The sequence below is a fragment of the Struthio camelus genome, chromosome 1 (assembly GCF_040807025.1).
Source record: "Struthio camelus isolate bStrCam1 chromosome 1, bStrCam1.hap1, whole genome shotgun sequence".
In the NCBI taxonomy this organism is placed as follows: domain Eukaryota; kingdom Metazoa; phylum Chordata; class Aves; order Struthioniformes; family Struthionidae; genus Struthio; species Struthio camelus.
The window spans coordinates 110,612,696-110,631,050 of record NC_090942.1 but is presented as its reverse complement, the minus strand read 5'-3'; the positions used below and the strand labels follow the sequence as shown (position 1 = coordinate 110,631,050).

Sequence of the window (18,355 nt, the reverse complement as noted above, 5' to 3'; positions counted from 1 at the left end):
CGGCCCAGAGCCGGGCGGCGGGAGCGCTGCCACCGCCAGGATCCCCGCACGCACGGCATTTGTTTACGGGTGGTGGTTACCTGAGCTGAGGCATATTAATCCAAAGAGGTAAAAGTGAGCAAACTCCGCGATCATTGTCCTCAGGTGGCGCCTGCAGGCAGTCTCATGCCAGGAGAGAGGGGGGAGAAATAAAAGCGAGAAGCCCCCAACTGTAATTCCACAGCAGCTTAATATAAGCAAGGTTTCTTAATCCTCCAGGACTTCAGCGGTGAGCGCTCTCCGGAGAGGTTGTGGTCAGATCCAAGGGACCGCGGGTGCACGGCGACACTGCGCTCGCCTCTCTCCGCCCGGATTTTCCGAAAAGGCGCTCTGACACTTCCCAGGACCATCCAAAGCAATAGGAGAAAACAAAAGATCCTCAATTTCCCGGGGCTGAGATCCACTGCCTCCCGCTCACAAGTTGCTCCTCCAGCCTGAGACTTTTGTTTTCAGTACCCAGGGACGAGCAAGTAACAAAACAGAACAAAGAATATTAAATACCGGCGTCTATGTACCAGCTACTGCTGCGCTCCGCGAAGTAGAGAGAGGAAGGGGGGGGGGGAGAGAGAAAAAAAAAAAAAAAGAAAGAAAAGTGCTTTCTGCCAAGTGAGACACAAAGTCACTGGGCATCCGAGGCAGCAGAAGGGGCGGCGGCGGCGCCGGGCGAGAGGCTCGTTCCGGTGGCTGTGGGAGACCGCGGGGAGCAGCGAGGTGGTGGCGGCGCGGCGGCGGCGGCGGCGGCAGCTCTCGCTCCCATCACGGGGGGAAGGAAGGAGGCAGGAGCGTCGGCAGCCGCGGCAGGGCAGAGCCGAGCCGCAGTCACGCAGGGCGGCAGGCAGGGCAGCCCCGGCGGCAACTCCTCGCCCTGCCCAGCATCGCCGCCGCCGCCGCCCCCCTGCACGCGGGAATCCCAAACTCGCCCCCACCCCGCACGTCCCTCCCCCCCCCCCCCGGCACCGGAGGAGGACACAAAAGAGGGGCAAAGCAAGCAAGCAAGAAAGCAAAACTTCCAAGGGCCAACGCCCCCACCCACCCACCCCTCCGTGCAGCAGCAGCAGCAGGAGGAGGAGCAGCAGCGGCGGCGGCGGCTCCTCTCCTTCCCCCTCGGCAGGGGCAGGGGTGCACGAGCCGGGCGGGGCCCAGCCCGCCGCGCACTGAAGTTTCTGGTGTCACGCAGCGCCGCTCGTGGGGTCCCCCCCCCCCACCTCCTCCTCCTCCTCGCTGCTGCTGCAGGTCCGATGCCGCCTCGGGACACCGCAAGGGCGCCGCACCTACACGGCCCCCGCGCGCCCGCGGCTCCTCCCGCGGCCGCAGCCACGCGGGGGGGCCGCGCTGCTCCGCGCCGCTCCGCGCCACGCCGCGGTGTGGGGGGGGGGGGCAGCAGTCACCGAAAAACTACACCACCACCGCCGCCACCCAAAACGCCAACCATCCAACCAAAAAAAAAACCCCAAACCTGCTCCACCAGGTCTCCAGAACCCCACAGCCCACAATGGAAAATGATACTAAGCTTGCTGAGGCCTCCTTCACGGTGACCGGGCGCTTGGTTCATGCTCATGGGCAGTTCTGCAATGCACCCTCTTACCAACCCGGCATTACCGGGGTGACCAGACACGCCACGGTGCAGACAGCCTTAGCCCTGCTTCCCTGTCACAGTGCACCTCGTTATTTTCCTTTCCTCTGCTATAATTATCAATTGCACTAGAAAGCAGCACAGTAAATAAAGGGTTTTGCAGGCAGTTACAAAGTAGTCTGGTATTCCTGGTGGAGCAATGAGGCTGTGGTTTGCTGGAAGATCCCTAGTGACTAATGTTACATGTTACAGGCAGAGGCCCAATCTACAGGAATAAGCTGTGTTAAATATGTGCTTCTGCAGCTGGGGGCATGGATAAATACTAGGCAGAGGTGCATAAGTGGCTTTAACAGTCAACTTCACGTAGTCACGGCAGCTTCATCTCAGGCCAAAAGAGGTAATGTAGTGGTGGGAAAGAAGACGTAACGCTCTAGGCAAAAAGGGGAAACGAACCGGGGAGAAATTTAATTTCTAAGAAGCATATTAAATAAATGAACCCCATTCACAAATGAGCCTTTTCTTGCACTGGGGCAAATACTCGAAAGAACCTTACTTCACTTCCTGGCATAGGAGCTGTATGCACCCTCCATTGCCATCAGCCAAACAGGTTTATATGTTCTCAGTCTCCATCAGTCAAATCACACTCTTGCAGGCATACCAAAATCCACTGTGCCTCACTTTGCCTCCCTCAGTGTGGCGTAGGGCAAACTTAGGCTAAAAATCCAACAGCAGAAAGGTCCTGTGAATTGCATCCAGTCTATTTTAGTCCTCCTGTATGTAAGATGTGTAAAGCTAATTTTCAACAACGTAAAGCAAAACAGTCTCACATTCAAAAAGGAAGTTCCTGATTTGCAAGTGTATACATCAGCAGGAGCCAAACTTGAAAGATTTTCCACTAAAACTGATGAGAATAAATCAAGCATTAAAACAATCAAAAGTTAGAAAAATAATATGGCGTTTCGCACCGATCAGACATTCATTTTCAAAGTGGAAAAGGAATTAGTGTCCTATTTTGAACACATTTAGAAAACAATCCTAACTATGGAATCAATAATAGGCATTTCCACAGTTAATAAATCTACATATGGCCAGAGCTGTTAAAGCTGTACCTAGCCAACAACAATTTCTCTTTCTGTTCAAACAGTGATCTCATGCCATCGTTCGGCACTTAATGAAAGAAAACTGTATTAGCACCTCCAGAATTAAAACACACAGCTAAGCCAGTGAAAGGGTCCTTGATACTCCTTGAACCTTAGCGAGAAGTATGAAATTTCAATAAATTAGTTAAAAATTTTAAATAAACGGAGTCACATGTAGGGCAGAAAATGAGGTCAAGAGTTCATGTAATGCAGCTCAGTATTCTGAGATACTGTCAAGTGTATACAGATCATCACCAGCAAGTATTTTTTAATCCTATTATTAAAAATATCTGAACACTGGGATTTCATATCCTCTTTAGGTAACCTGTTCCAGTTACTATATAGTTAGATTTTCATAATGCCTAGACTAAATAGTCTTCAGGAAGAAAACAAAACACACCACCACTACAGATAAAATTTTCAAGGCATGGTTTTTAATTCCTTCTGTAGTATTAATACTTGACAGACTCACTTACATTGTGCTGGAGTACATATTTTAGTTGATTGCTTTTGTTAAAAAGGCAAGCCCACTAATCTACAAATAAGGTCACTGTATTGGATATAAATGGGTTTACGTGTTGCATGAATGTACATATATGTATTTTACATATGCGCATATGTGCGTGTGTTTACTTGTAAAATGTCATTTTTATGTATCCCTGTTTTTTTAATGAAACTATCAATACCCCATGTAATCTTAAATTGCAAAAATATCATTTTAAATCTATTTCTATGATGTATGTATTATTTATCAACATAAATTAATTCGTTTACTTTGTAACTGTCAACAAGTATATGCAAAATAGAAAGAAGGTAAATAAAGGATTTGCCTAATTCCCAGAGTGTTTTCTTTACTCAAGATAAATCTGTTTCCCATACTTCAGTGGAATAGTAAGTTTCTAGATTCATGCAGTCTTTTGCTTAGGTCACTTTAAAAAAAAGTGCCAGTAAAAACTTTATGTTGTGTTGAAGTCTTATGCGTGCTGGATGTTAGTTTTCTCATTTCACATTTCAGATACAAATATATTCTATATTCAGCAAAGGATTAAGGGTCTGAAACTTGAATTTAATTACCATATGATCATGAGGTGAGTGTAAGCAAAGCACGGTAAAGCCTTTGTGCCTCAGTTACCCCATCTTTAACAGGAATCTAAGACTGTTCCTATGACTAAAGATATCTTTATTCTTTGAGAAGTATGGATACATTCTACATTCTACCTCTAGTAAAAGTACTCTAAAACTTCAAAGATTTATTCAATGTGTACTATCGTAAATACTTCATAGCATACCATTTAGCATACCGTCACTGTTTTCCTACTCCTAAAAAATTACTAGGAGTGGATATATACAGCTCAAATTATCTTTTTAATTCATTTAAATTGTAATAATATATAACAGCTGCACAGCCGAGTGGTTCTCTGCAAATTGTAGAGCCTATAGAAATTCATCAGAATATCTTATAAGTAATTGACATCATTGTTAATTCCGCAGATGTTCTTACAAAATGTGTGCTATTCAAGTATCCTTATTCTCCTTGATACTAAATATATATACATTTCAGATAACACTTCTAGGATAAGATATATGGCTTTATCTTCTTCAGGTTTTGGGGACTCTTTTTTCACAAGCATTAAAATGCAGATCTGCTTGCTGTGTTAGTTCTGTAATATGCAAAACATGAATGCAATAAAAACAATCAGACAAGTTAAAGTAAATTTGATGACATCTGAAAACGAGAAGACAAAAACGTCATAATGCTATATTCCATTCCAAATCATATCAATGGATAAATCTGACACCAAAAAGCATAGGAAAAATTACCCCATTTCCACTGACATAAAGTCATGTTTTTCAGGTGAATTTTAAAACCACAGGCCAATTCTGAGTCTTTAGAAAATACAATAATGCATGCATCTGACTGTACAATAACATATATCTATTGCATTCAGCCAAGTGAAATACTGGTTCTACCTGCCAGCATTTATCTTTCTGTATAAGTTTCATACAGTACTGGATGCACAACAGTTGAAAGACTGAATTTTTGATTTGGTATTTCTTTTCTTCTACCTCCTACCCAATTTTTCAGACTTATATAAACATGTAATTTGTGAGAGAATAAGACTACTCACATGTGTGAACTCAGGCATGCTGCCTGTGTTTGAGAAACTGGGCTCTGGTTGGGAAACCTCCAAGAAAAGAAGGTTCTACAGAAATGCTACTTGTCATTCAGCAGATGGCACTCTTCCCTCAAAGTGACTGTAAGCAGTGCTGCCTGTGATACCTGTGAGAATGTGCTTTTAGAGATGATTTATTTATTTCACATTACCTGAAAGAACCTGAATTTTTGTAACTACTAAAGATCCCAGGGTACTTTTCTCCAAAGGCACCTGATGCCTTGGATGTGTTATGGAGGGCAACCGTACTCTCAATACACAAACCTTCAAATGACTTTTTACTTCCTGGTCTTAACACTGCTGTGTAGCCTTCCAGTTATCTCCGTGAAGTGGCTGCCAAAAAAACATATGTGTGTGCCTGTGTATATTGTATGATCACACATACACACACACGTATGCATACCACCCTTATGCGCACAGTATTTATAATTCTGAGCATTGTGAGGCTGGCAACAAGCATGACTCAGTCAGTAATGTTATCTTATACAGTACCATTAAGCTTCCACTGACATTAGTGCGAACTAGTTCAGACAAGAGTACATTGTTATTGTTACCAATCAGACTATTATAAATATGTCTGGATAAATTATTCCAACCAGAACTATTTTCACAGCTTTTTGTCAAGATTTGCATGACATCTGTTCCAGGCTTGAGGTGCTTTCACATAGTCAACCATGTAGATTCAAGTATCCCACAAAATGAGCTAAGGCACTTGCTAGTAATTAATACAATTCCATGTACCCTGTCCTTTGGGGTTTTTTTTTTTTTTCAGTTAACCTCTTAATCATTTTCATGTAAACCACTGCTAATATATCACTATAGTATAAAATAAGTTTAAAATATGGTATTCAGTTGTGTTACCCTCAGAATGCAATATTCACTAAAAAAGGGAGCCACCCTGAAAGTTTCCCAGATTTCCTCCCTTTGTTCTATCAGAGATAACTAAGTTTCCAGAACTGTTTCTTCCCAGGCTGTTTAGGACACCAGAGAAGCAATCACACTTGGATTATTTAGTAAGCTATCTTAAAAAAAAAACTGCTGAAAATCTTTCTTCTGTAGTCTAACCATTAATACCCTGAAATGAAAAGGAAAAATACAAGGAATTATGTCTCTCCCTTTATATATCTGTCTCTAAGTGCATTACGGGTCTAACTCGGGTTAGGAGTCCTACCTAAAGCCAATAAACATTATCCATGAATGTAGAACAATCTGTAATTTCCATAGTTTTTCATAGGTTTCAGTAAGAAGAAAAAAAAGGTATTTTTCTACATTAGAACTAAGCAGTCAGTGAAATTGTTTGAAGCAGCAGCCTGAATCACAGAATGGTTGAGATTGGAAGGGACATTTAAAGACATCTAATCCACCCTGCCTGCTCAAGCAGGGTCACCTGCAGCAGGTTGCCCAGGACCCTGTCCAGACGGCTTTTGAATATGTACACGGATGGAGACTCCACAGCCTCCCTGGGCAACCTGTTCCAGGGCTCAGTCACCCTCCCAGGAAAGAAGTTTTTGCTTAGACTTAGATGGAACTTCCTGTTTTTCCAGTTTGTGCCCGTTGCCTCTTGTCCTGTCACTGGGCACCACGGAGAAGAGTCTGGTCCCATCTTCTTGACACCCTCCCTTCAGATACTTATATGCACTGACAAGATCCCCCCTCAATCTTCTCTTTTCCAGGCTGAAGAGTTCCAGCTCCCTCAGCCTCTCTTCATAAGAGAGACGCTCCAGTCCCTTCATCATCTTAGTAGCCCTCTGCTGAACTTGCTCCAATAGCTTCATGTTCGTCTTGCCCTGGGGAGCCCAGAACTGGACACAACACTCCAGGTGAGGCCTCCCCGGGGCTGAGGAGAGGGGCAGGATCACCTCCCTCCACCTGCTGGCAACACTCTGCCTCATGCAGCCCAGGATACCGTTGGCCTCCTTGGCCACGAGGGCACATTGCCTGCTTCTGTACAGTGTAGCTGCATAACAAAAGTAAATGGATTTTAAAAGTATGAAAGCCTACAGTTTCAGGCTGTCAATTATTATCAATCTGGATAATTACTAAGAGTAAATGAAAAAAAAAAAGTTCTTTCCATGTCTATGTAAGTCATTTTCTGTCTCTTTTTCAACCTAGATTATTAACTGTGTAAACACACTATTCAAAGAAATCTTTTTTCTTGTGTTTGATTGTTTGGTCCTCAAAATGATTTGCTTTTTATTTACTCTAATTTTAGGATGTAACTCTTGTTTTCTTGATGTTACACTTAATTACATCACTAACGAAGTCAGACTTCCGATATCTTTTCACTACCTTCTTGTACAACATTTAGAATAGTATGCATAGTCATTGCAGAGTAAGGAATAGTAGCAATCAGATGTTAGATTTTATTTGTTATGTTGAATTAGTAGATAGAGACCCTAAACAAGATCAAGCCTCATTATTCAAGGTGTAAAAAAACAATGTGACAAAAGATCTGTTCTTCAAAGGATTTATAAAACGTTGTTATCAGCATAAAGGCACACAAGAAAAATTCACCACTGGCATAGAATTCCATTGATGCTTATGCTGTAATACTCCTTTGTATTAGGGGCAAATGTAGCTTTTCACTTCTGTTTCAAAGACACTATAGCACATCCCTACTGAGGAGGAAAAAAAATCACTGAAGCTATATTCCTTCTGTTCCTCCAGTAAAAAATGCTAGGGGCATATTTTCTATTCAGTCTACTCAGCAGACCAGCTCAAATGCCTTTTAAAAATTATTACTATTATAGGAAATACTGTGTAAAACTTCTGCTCAGTGGTTTTATTCTTGTTAATGACAAAATGCTAATCTACTTAATATGTAATTTATATACAAACAACATGGTATTTGTTGCAAAACCAGTGTTATCTCTGATATTGTTAAACAAAGAGAGACCTGTCCCTGAAATCTCAGTATTTGATTTAAATGTGTAACAAACGAGCCATTCAGGACTCACTAGCTCCTTGCTCCTATTCAGAGCATAGGGAAGAGTATGAGGGTGTCACCTAGTGGATTGTTCAGACTGTATATCAGAAAAGCAAGCTAAGAAGTATCAAAACATCCAAATTGCATTAAATGAACTAACAGAATGAAAGGGAAAGAATTCTTTTTTCTTTATTTAATTACTCCAGGAATTGTGAAGGCTTCAACAGAGCATTATTGTTCTCTAATATCTGCCTGTGGCTTCCCATTCATGTCACAGACTCTATCGGCACTGAAAAGGGTGGTTAGAAAGATGCATCCAAATTTTTGGAAAGCAAATTACCTATATTCCTGCCTCAGAGGAAAGGTCTAATGTTACCAAAGACAATCATTTCAAATAAGTTGCACAAAATTTTTGTCTGAGATTATAAATAAGTGTAATAAATGATATACAGCGCCTGTAGGTTCCATCAATTGTATTTTAAAAGCAGGAAATATTCCATGGTTTTCAACAGGCCATCAAAAAAAGGTTTTTTACATGTATCAGTTGTAGATTGCTGCATGCATTTATAATTCGTGAGTAGTTAAGGTTAACCTTAGCAATCTGGAAATGAAAAGGATTACATAAACTATCCATCTTATTTCTTTGATTGAATTACTGCACATATTTAAAGCAGACGCCACTTAAGAGCTGAATACCTGCAGCGAATTAACTCAGTCAAATGCAAAGCAGATACCCAAGCCAGCTCACCCAGTACAATTTAAATTGCATGCTGAAATTTAAAATAATCAGCATACAATTTATAATTGTATGATGAAAGCCTATCTGATCCCATATATTTAACCTCCTTTAATTAAAAAAAATGCTTACTATACTTTTACCCTTGAGTGGAGGAAGGGAAAAAGTAAGGATGGAACTAGAAATGACAGAGACATCCTGCCTTAGTGCCTAGGGCATATTTTATTACACCCTCTGAAATGCTTTCGTGTATGCTGTGTGACCAGCATGGGAAGAGGAGAAACAGTCTTTGGCCCATAATGGTATGCTTATTTGTTGGTGTCAGAAGTATGTACAACTTGTCAGTAGACACAGTGTGCTGCTGGAAGCGGCAGCAAAAAAACTTAAATGCTAGCAGTATGTTTTGCTGGCCTAGCTGTTGGTACCCTGCTTGAAGTAGTAAGATGTCTCTTTTCACAAATAAATGGAACTGCCTTCCTCCGTGTATAAGGATTAGCTCAGTTTTGGCCTTTTCTGCCCATATAGAATACATACAGACAATCTAAAATTCTTTGCAAAAACCCCTTGGCGATATATTGGAGAAAAGATAGAAAGACGCCATCAATCAAAACTATCCTTCGAGAGAACTGTGAAAATATATGTTATTTAATGACCAAACTAAAAATGCATATGTTTAAAATGCTTGGGTAAAACCCAAACGACTCCTATGTTGTGAGGTAGGAAAAAAAAAAAAGAAGGAACAAAAAATATTTAACTATCCTCCCCCAAAAGAAGAGTACATTTTTTTCTGTTGATCAGAAGCATCTTATTGTGCAAGATGTAATTCTTTCCTGGTCTTTAGAAGCATTTATTTCTGCTTTGGGACATGGAGTTATTTTCCTTTACTCTTTTTTTATTTTTTTGCTCTCCAAACAGTTAGTCTCTATGTTCTAATGGATTTTGGTGAGAAGTACCCAGGTAATATATATTATCAAGTTCAGTAGTAGACACTGATAACATGTATCAAATCTGCAGGCCAAGTAAGAATTGCCGCTGAGGGACAGGATGCTGTCGATGAATCTTATATACTCATTCATACAGCAGGCTATTTTCTTTTAAGGTAGATCCTTCCCATTTTGTGCAGCAAGCAGCAGAACCAGACTCCCCTAGTGCATACATCTCCCTTCTCCAGAAGGTTAAGCTGCCTTCAGAATAGAAAAAAAACAAGAAACAACCTACAGGGAAGGCCTTGGGCCCCAGCTAAATATTTCATTAAAAAGAAAACTTAGTCTTGCATGCGTTCTCTTTAAAACCTTCCAGAGGACAAATCTGTCAGGGTACGTCTACGTAGTTAGGAGCATCCAGTAACACAACTATTCCTCCCGCTCTCTGAGATGACCTGACATGGGCCAGCTCCAGTCCAGAAGCTGAGTAAATATGCTAGCATAGTGCCAAGCCTGAGCTAACACAGGTTGTGTCTCAACAGGCCTCATTAGCTCAGGCTCATTACTGTAATAACCTGGCTACAGGGCTGCTGCATTGCAGCTGGCTCTATGCGCCTGGCTTGCAGTGTGCAAGGAGTAGGCACAGAAGTATCTCCTCCTGACCGTGTAGACATGCCGTCAGCCTGTTCCTCCTCTTCTTCCCGGAGATTTTGTCATTTAACTTGAAAGCCAGCAGCTGCTTCTCTCAAATTATTGTACTGGCATAAATGAAGAACATTTTTGAAAAACGGTATGTTTGTGAAAGACTGTGGAAGGCTAACTGCCTGTGGCAGGTCAGAGGATCATTTCTGTTATACCTTGATGGAGTTTTCCCTAGTAGAACGCATAACCTTAAGCAAGGATCACATAGATATAAAACTTCCAGTTTCCTCTCCTCTCACTTCTTACCAACATATAAGATGCAGGAGTAAAATACACAGTGAGCACTGCAGCAGGGGTGAAAAAAATGCAGCAATCTGCTTTCAAATAAAAAGTGGAAAAACTCACCCTTCTCTTTTATAGAAGTGGACAGGTTTTGTATTTCCCAAGTTGTAACTGAGTAGACACATTTTTTCTGCACTTACCCTCAACTATACTGCTGGATAAACATCCTACTTTTAGCTCAAGGGCACAGTCAGAGCTGCACAGACTCATAGCTAACGTCAAAGAATGCAACAAGAACAGAAAAATAACTCTTTGACTTTTAATGCTGTAAGGGGACAGCACCAGAGTGGCAGTTCAGATAGTAATATCAGACTAAAATAAATACTCAGACCAAAGAACGTCTCAGGCAAAATTCTCATAGATCACAACAGGGGAGGATACTGTCTGTGATCTACCCCTTCCACTTACTATCCCCACGGCTGTAATTCTTAGGTGAGGAAGTAGAAGAGCAATAGCAAGACACAAACATCATGTACCAAAAACCTAATTCTAAGCCTACACCTACACACACACATAGCATTATTCCCAAACACTCTGTGCTATTTATTTAATACGCTATTTTTGCTTTTAGCTTTAACTTACATCTTCAAACTTTGCTTACGAGTGATGGAGATGGAAACTTTTACTTTTGTATATTCAGAATCGATATTTTCACACAGAGACAGCAATCTCAGGCCGGAGGGTTCTGCCTTGTGACAGCACTGCAAGAGTTTGCAATACTGAAACTTTGCATATTGCTATGAGAATGTTGCATTACTGAGGGTCCTCTTCTTAACTGGTAAGTGAAACTATTCACCCGAGTGGGTTTACCAGGTTACGTTCAAATATACTCATTTAGTTCTCTTTACTAGCAACTCCATTTCTAATTGTAAAATCTTACATGTTCTTCCCAACTTTTAAGAAAACAGACATGCTTACTTTTTTTGTCACATTTTGGTGTGTAACACTACTAGTATTGCAACATTTGCTGTTTGATTTAAAGAGGCAAATAAGGTTTCAATAACTTATTTTTTATTTTTCTAATGGAGAAATCCTATCAGTTCAATAAGATAATTTTGGAGTCTCCTTGTCTTTCAATAAAGGCCTCATCAAACCCCCAACAAACTTTGTTCTTAAATTGGTTTGTTTTCAAAAAGTAATGGTGTTTTTAGTGAACTATGTTGTAATGCCCTCTGCTGGTATTAAGTTGGTAAAATCTCTTCAGATCTGTTCAGATTCCTTTAAGAGGTGTAAGAATGGTTCAAATACTGAGGCATCAAACCACCACCAACTACTACTAGTATCCTAAGCTGGTGAGAATCTGTAAGAGACTTTTAAGTAAAAACAACTAACTTCATTTTAAACAATATCAAATTTGATATAAACTTCTTGCAAAGTTTTCAAGACCTTTCAACGTTTCTCAGACAAAAATTTTTGCCAACTTCCCAAATTCTATGAAAAAAATCCTAGGCTAAAGAAAGAAAGTAAGAATATCAACTGATATATCCATTACTTCAAAAAAAGTCCTTCTGCATCAGCAAAACAAGACTATGAATGGTTAGGTTAGATTTCAGTACTTCAAGTGGAATTTCAAAGCTCTGAGAAGGTTTACATTTTACCCAGCCAATGCATGACAATAACCACTTACAATAGACAGTATCTATTGCGCTTGTCTGAAGCCACTGTTAAAGCAATGAACTGAAGGTAGGCACTAGGGCTTTTTTGATACTCTTGATCAATATTTTGAATAGCTTTTAAGAAAATGGGAATGATAAATCAGACAAGTGTATATCTATTACAGAATCCAGCTTCGACATATGGCATGAGTACATAAAAAAAAGAAATTTTGAAAATCAGCCTAATTTTTTTACTTCCCAACTTTCTGCTGTCTACTGAAAGCTCAGTGAGATGAAACCCATTCCCAGGCAGTTAATTAATACTTTCTATGAGTAAATTTAAAACGTATAAAGATCTTCTCTGCAGCAAGATTAATCAAGTAACAGTTTTTAAAGTGCCATCTCATTTGGAGTATATATTTTACAGCTGCTCTATAAAAAATGCCGTAAGTATATAGTGAACTGACAAAATTAGAGTCTGGAATGTTCTTGTCATTTTTGTCTTTCAGTTATCTCTGAGTACAGAGTGAAAATTATAAACCTGGCCCAAATTTGGCATCTTGGAAACCTGAGTGAGAGTTTCAAAAGTGTTTTGCAGAGGGGGATGTTCAACTGTCACTGAAAGAAATCCCATTAGTGTTCCTGAAAATCCCACCCTTAAACCTTTATTAAGAATCCCTTGAAAGAGATTTTTGCTCCAAGCCATAAATCTTCCCATCAGATATGCAGGACAGATCACCAATTAACACTAGACATGAAGGATTTTCTTGATTACAATATGGACACACTTTTCTCTGGAGAGCTGCTTTGTTCAAAACCAGCTTCTTGACACCTCACAGTATTTTTCATAGTCAAAGTGGATGACTTTAGCACTTCAGAAATATGGGTTTGATGTTCTAAACTGTTTTCATGAGACAAATTGTTATACAATAGATGGCATCTTAGTGTTCTGACACAAGGTCATTTCATATGGCAAAAACATTCTGCTCCTTCTGTGACACAATGAAATTGGATCCAAATGAGAAATATATGTAGATGTGGTAATAAACATGTTACAAGGCACACATTAGCACTTAAGACTATTGTGTAGATTTAAGCTAATCCTTAGAGGGTTTTAGTTCCTTGGATCTGCCATGTCCTAAGCCAGTAGTAGCTTGGGGTGACAACCCACCGCCTGAGAGCAGGTGTGGGAGACAGCCTGTCACTTTTCAGCTACGGATGAAAAGCTGGAGTCCATCTGTTTTCCTCTCTAACATTTTACTGATTTGCCACATCTCTGATTATCCCTGTCATTCAAGCCGTACCTAAAAGATGAAGACACCAGTGGAGACAGATTTTAAATAGCACAATGTAGTTTTCTCCAAACTCTACTTTGTTCTGATAAGGACTATATTTGCTTTTGTTTGGTTTGGTTCAGTTGGTTTTTAAATGTGAGCTATTAGTTACAGGAAAGAGTTTGATCAGTGATCAGAGCTCCTATCAGTGAAATAATGTGATGCATGGCCCTGGTGAAATTTACTTTATTGCTTTGCTGAGAGACATTGCCCAATACAGTCTACCAAAGCAGCATTCCTGAGTTGTCTCTTATCTCTTCCCTACAAAACAATGTATTACAGGTAATGTTAGTCCCAATGGTATATTGCTCATACTTACTAAAAAGGCTATTATAGCATCTAGCGGCTAAAATAGGACATCTTCAACAAATACCATATTCTTTTATTACCCACTGGATTCAGAATAACCTATTGATTTGACACTGATTACTTACTTGACTAGTGGAGAGATGGAAACAAAAACACAGTGCAAAACCCATTTTACCGAGAGGAGAGGATTTATTTCCAGCATCTTGTTGCACAAATGTGTGTAGATTGTTGCAGCTCTCTAACAACGTAACTCTGAAGCGTAGCAGTCATGTAATATTCTTGCCCAAATGTCCCCGTACTTGCTATGCTCATTTACATGGCATGAACAGTTCCGAGGACAGAGATGGCCATATCCTATTAGAAGACGAATTCAGTGTTTTCCTTTTTCTTGACAGAATGGCAGTCTTCCCTGATTCTCACAACTAAGCATATATTAACAGGAACAGATAGAAAGGAAACTGTTTGAAGGGGCTTTGTCTCTTCAATGCTATACTAATGCACAGGTGAGAATCATTTAAATCTGACTGAGGTTCCATAACCATAAAGTCTGATCTAAACCCATATAAAAACAGCAATAAGGTATTTATGTGCTAAGGTATTTATGTGCTATCTATTCATTCTTCAAACATTTGCAGTCTGAAACACTGTCATGTGCAAGTAAGAGCCCAACAACTCAACCCCAGGAGGTTTAGGGTCATGACCTCTGAAGTACTATGAAGTATTATTTCTGTCATATCCTGAAAAAACTAAAGAACATTGTAGTATTTCCACCCACAGAGGAAAACACAAACAAACAAAAACCAAAAACAGATATATAGCTTTTGGAGTTCATTTATGCCAAACTGTGGACAAGTTCAGTAAAACATTTGAACTAGATCTCAACTCTGAAATCAAATACCAGCTTCTGGAGCTGACAGTTGCAAATGAATTATTGTTATTACAAACAAACTATATGGCAATATACCCTATCAGGTCCTCTTACTTTATTTAGCAATAAAGTATTTGACAGCAACATGGTACCAAATAATCAAGGGAAGAGGTGGAGTCTTCATTTCTTCATCCCGGTAAATCAAGATCGGACGCTTTTCTGGAAGCCTTAAGCAAACACAAGTGTGTTGTATGGAGCCCAATACACGGTTTAAATGGGTGAAATTTAAACAGCTTTGTATAAGGTTATACTTGTTGATCTAATGGTCTTTTCTGATCTCAAATGCTACAAATCACACAGCTGACACTAAGCAGTATTTTATCTTGGGGATGATCATCAGTATTTAAAAGACTTTTATACATCACATATAATTTAAAAGATTTTCTTTGTGTCTGCATTTATAACCATGCCACAGCTTGCAAGGGATTCTTTTTTATTCTATTGGCAAAAATAAACACAGATCCAAAACATGATAATCCATATTTACAAAATGGGAAAGAGTTGCTGTTTTCACACCTCTTAACTTGTGGTTTATAGACTACAACAAAAGTAGATTATGCTCATGTTCCTAATTATAACGGTTACGTAAATTTTCATATCTTTCAAAACAGTAATGTCTTCAACTGATTACAAGTAAGATTGGAAAACAAATCCTTTAATGAAATATCTACCACAATTGTACTAAATGCAATTGCACATTGCTCAGCAAGGCTGCCAATAAAGTGAAATGAATACAACTCATGAAATGTTTCCATGAACTAAGTAATTAAAGGTTTTCTAGTATGCAGCTTCATGGAGTACAAAGAATAAATCACATAAAATAAAGGCAAGACACTAACAACCCAATTTCATGCAGAATTCCAACTCCCGAAAGGTTTCAAGCCTCAGGCACTTAGAATTTACTGTTCTTATTCAAAGAAATGATTTGCAGACCTAAATGAATATTTTAGAGTTTTTTCTTTGAGTCAAATGATCCATCTGTTTACTAAAACAATTCACTGCAAAGCCAAAGAGGTCATTTCAGGGTAAAACCTCCATCTTAGCAAAGGGTAACCCAAACAGGGTGTCAAGTTGAACTATTTGAAGTATAAAGTGACAACAGATAATGTCTGATGATGTTCAGATTTTATGATCTTTGTGCTACAGTATTTTTAAGACCAGGATAAAAGAATCTTTTTCTTGGAAAGTATAACATATTAACAAATGTTTATATCTCTACATTGTTATCCTAGCTTTATGCTGTCAAATTGTACTGATAACAAACATTGTATGCAAAAATGTATATACTAACCAACTTACTAAACCACGTATAGTCACATCATCAGACAAAGAAGATGTTTACCAGTAGGTTGTGAGCTGATAAGTTAAATCAAGTTAATAGGCATAGCCCAGAGAATATTTTTCATCTTCTCCCATTTTAGAATGACAGATTCAGCTTATTGCAAATTGCTAATTTGCAGTAAGGTTGGAATGCATTCATGTGTGACTTGGTGGCAGGGAGAAAGAGCGAAACCAGGACAGCGTATGTTCTTATAGTATCAGCACATCAGTTAGGAAAATGCTTGTCTGAAAACAAACTACCTCACATAACCTAAATTTAATATTAATAGAACTTTCAGCGATGTTAGTTACAATACTGCTTCTACTAAAATCAAGGAAGAACTCCATTTAAAAGGATTGTGTTCTAGAAAGTAGAACATAGTTTTGCTTCCTAAAGCGGAAACATAATACAGAAGTTGTCATTATTCTTCTAATGCTATCACTGCACCCAAGAATTAGCAGAATGTATAGAAATATAGAATAGTCCTGTTCTCAGTGAGGTGATCCCCTTCTCTTTTTCTGTTCAATGCATTGGTAACTGGCAGGTGGAAATGCTTTACTAATCACCCTGCAGATAGCACTTTCTCATGGTGGAAACTAACTTAAGCAAAAAAAATCTGTAGAGTATTGAACATACTCTGCCAACACACAAACTTACCAGGTGGGTAAAAGTGCAGCGCTGGGTCCCAACCAGAGTTGAATATGGAACTGATATATTTGTAACATCACCTACTACACAGATCTGTGGAGCCCAAGGCTCAAAAGAGACCCTGTTCTGTTGAACCCAGATTTCCTTCCCTTGAATGTAAGAACAGAGGTAATCTCTATCAGAAAATTTCCAGATCATTTGTTTTATTCATATTTTTCAAAAGCTTTTCTTAAAGCTGAAGTGGAAATCTATTCTCTTCTGCACTAGCAACTTCCATGCACCTTCTTTGCAATACTATCTCACAGAACTCCAGGTGTCTAAAAGTCGGGTCTGTCCCTATTTCATCTACAGTTAGTACAGAAAAATGGGCAGCTCCAGAAGTGATTTAATGCATGCACTTAAACATCCTGGAACTGGAGGATCATCTTCTAGAACTGCCTGTTTCTGTCCACTGCCTTCATCCATGATTAGTCTAGACTTGGCCTATCAACTTTCTATAGAGCTGACATTAGGCAAGATAAAGCCAATCTTGATAGGTCATCCTAGAGCCCCATTTGTGTGAAGGACCTCGTTCTGCTTGGCAAAGCCATTAACGTAAAGAAGGCATCTTTGATATCCAGCTTTAGATACTTAACAGAGGTCTTCGAGTTAGGAGTCTCAGCTGTAGGCAAAGTCAGTGAAGAAGTGAAACTCCTAACTAAGAGCTCTGAATGATCTGGTCAAATCATCAATCGTCTGCTGGAACCATCATCTGAATCATCATCTGAATCAAACAGTTTGCTTGACTATTTTCACAGAAAATTCTAAATCAGCTTGTTGCATATATAAATTAATATAAAACTGAAGTGGCTATGAGAATAGGATAGAACAACTACTGTGCACTTTCTGGTTACATTGTTACATTTCTTCCACTACTATCCAGAACAAGTTAACAAACACGACTCAATATTTCCCTGGCCATCCAGCAGTTTTGCAGTACAAGAGGAAACTGCTCAAGCCATGGTAATGGACTTCTACTGAGTCTCGTGTGTACATAATGTTTGTGCTTCTCTCTTTGTCAGCTTTGTCTTTTACCCTTTCTTGTATGTGTCAGAAAGAAATCATAAAGAACTCTCTGTGCAATTAAGATCTTGTCCTAATGCCCATATTACAGTTCTTGACTCCCTCCTAATTTGCCTTTGAAGAAAATGTTTAATTAAACTTGCTTGAAAGAGGCTGGCTCCTGGATGCTGAATATCAAAATAACCTATCAACATAAAATATCTTTTCATGTTTTTCAATGAACCCGCATCACTTCTTGCCTTAAAGAAATTACATTATTAAGATGCAAAACTTGACAAAATTTAAGATTTTCTAGATGATTACTTAAAAGACATTATAGTGAACATACCTAAAATATTAGCATCAAAATAAAGCTTTATTCTCCAAATATGTTACATATAGACATTAAGCAGGTGGCGAAGAGAATAAATTAGACCATTCTCAATGGAAGCTAAAAGAGTTTCCCCTGTTCTGTGACACTATGAGAACCAGTATTTACAAACGTTCTGTAGAGTACTTATGAAGTGCAATAATCAAGATGATTAATGACAAAAAATGTTTCCTCCTGCCTTACTCTGTTTTCACATCTCTTTTGAGGGGTGACATCCAGGCAAGTGTTTAACCCTTGCCATTTGTTTTCAAAGCTGTGGATAAATTCTTCCAAAGTACTTTAGACAAAGTTCTT

The 18,355-nt window shown here is 39.4% G+C and overlaps 1 protein-coding gene across 11 annotated transcripts in view; it reads right to left on the bottom strand.

Moving 5' to 3' along the window:
* ROBO1 (roundabout guidance receptor 1) overlaps nt 1-18,355 on the bottom strand; it is a 733,077-nt gene that overhangs the window by 319,881 nt on the left and 394,841 nt on the right. Inside the window, exon 3 of one of the 11 annotated variants that reach the window (XM_068910720.1) lies at nt 81-479. The exons of 9 other annotated variants lie outside the window; for them this stretch is intronic. In XM_068910720.1, the coding sequence (XP_068766821.1) occupies nt 81-135 (55 nt within the window). In that variant the 5' untranslated portion in view covers nt 136-479. Of the gene's footprint in view, nt 1-80; nt 599-18,355 lie in introns of those variants that run through there. One more of the 11 variants, XM_068910709.1, reaches the window with a different exon arrangement.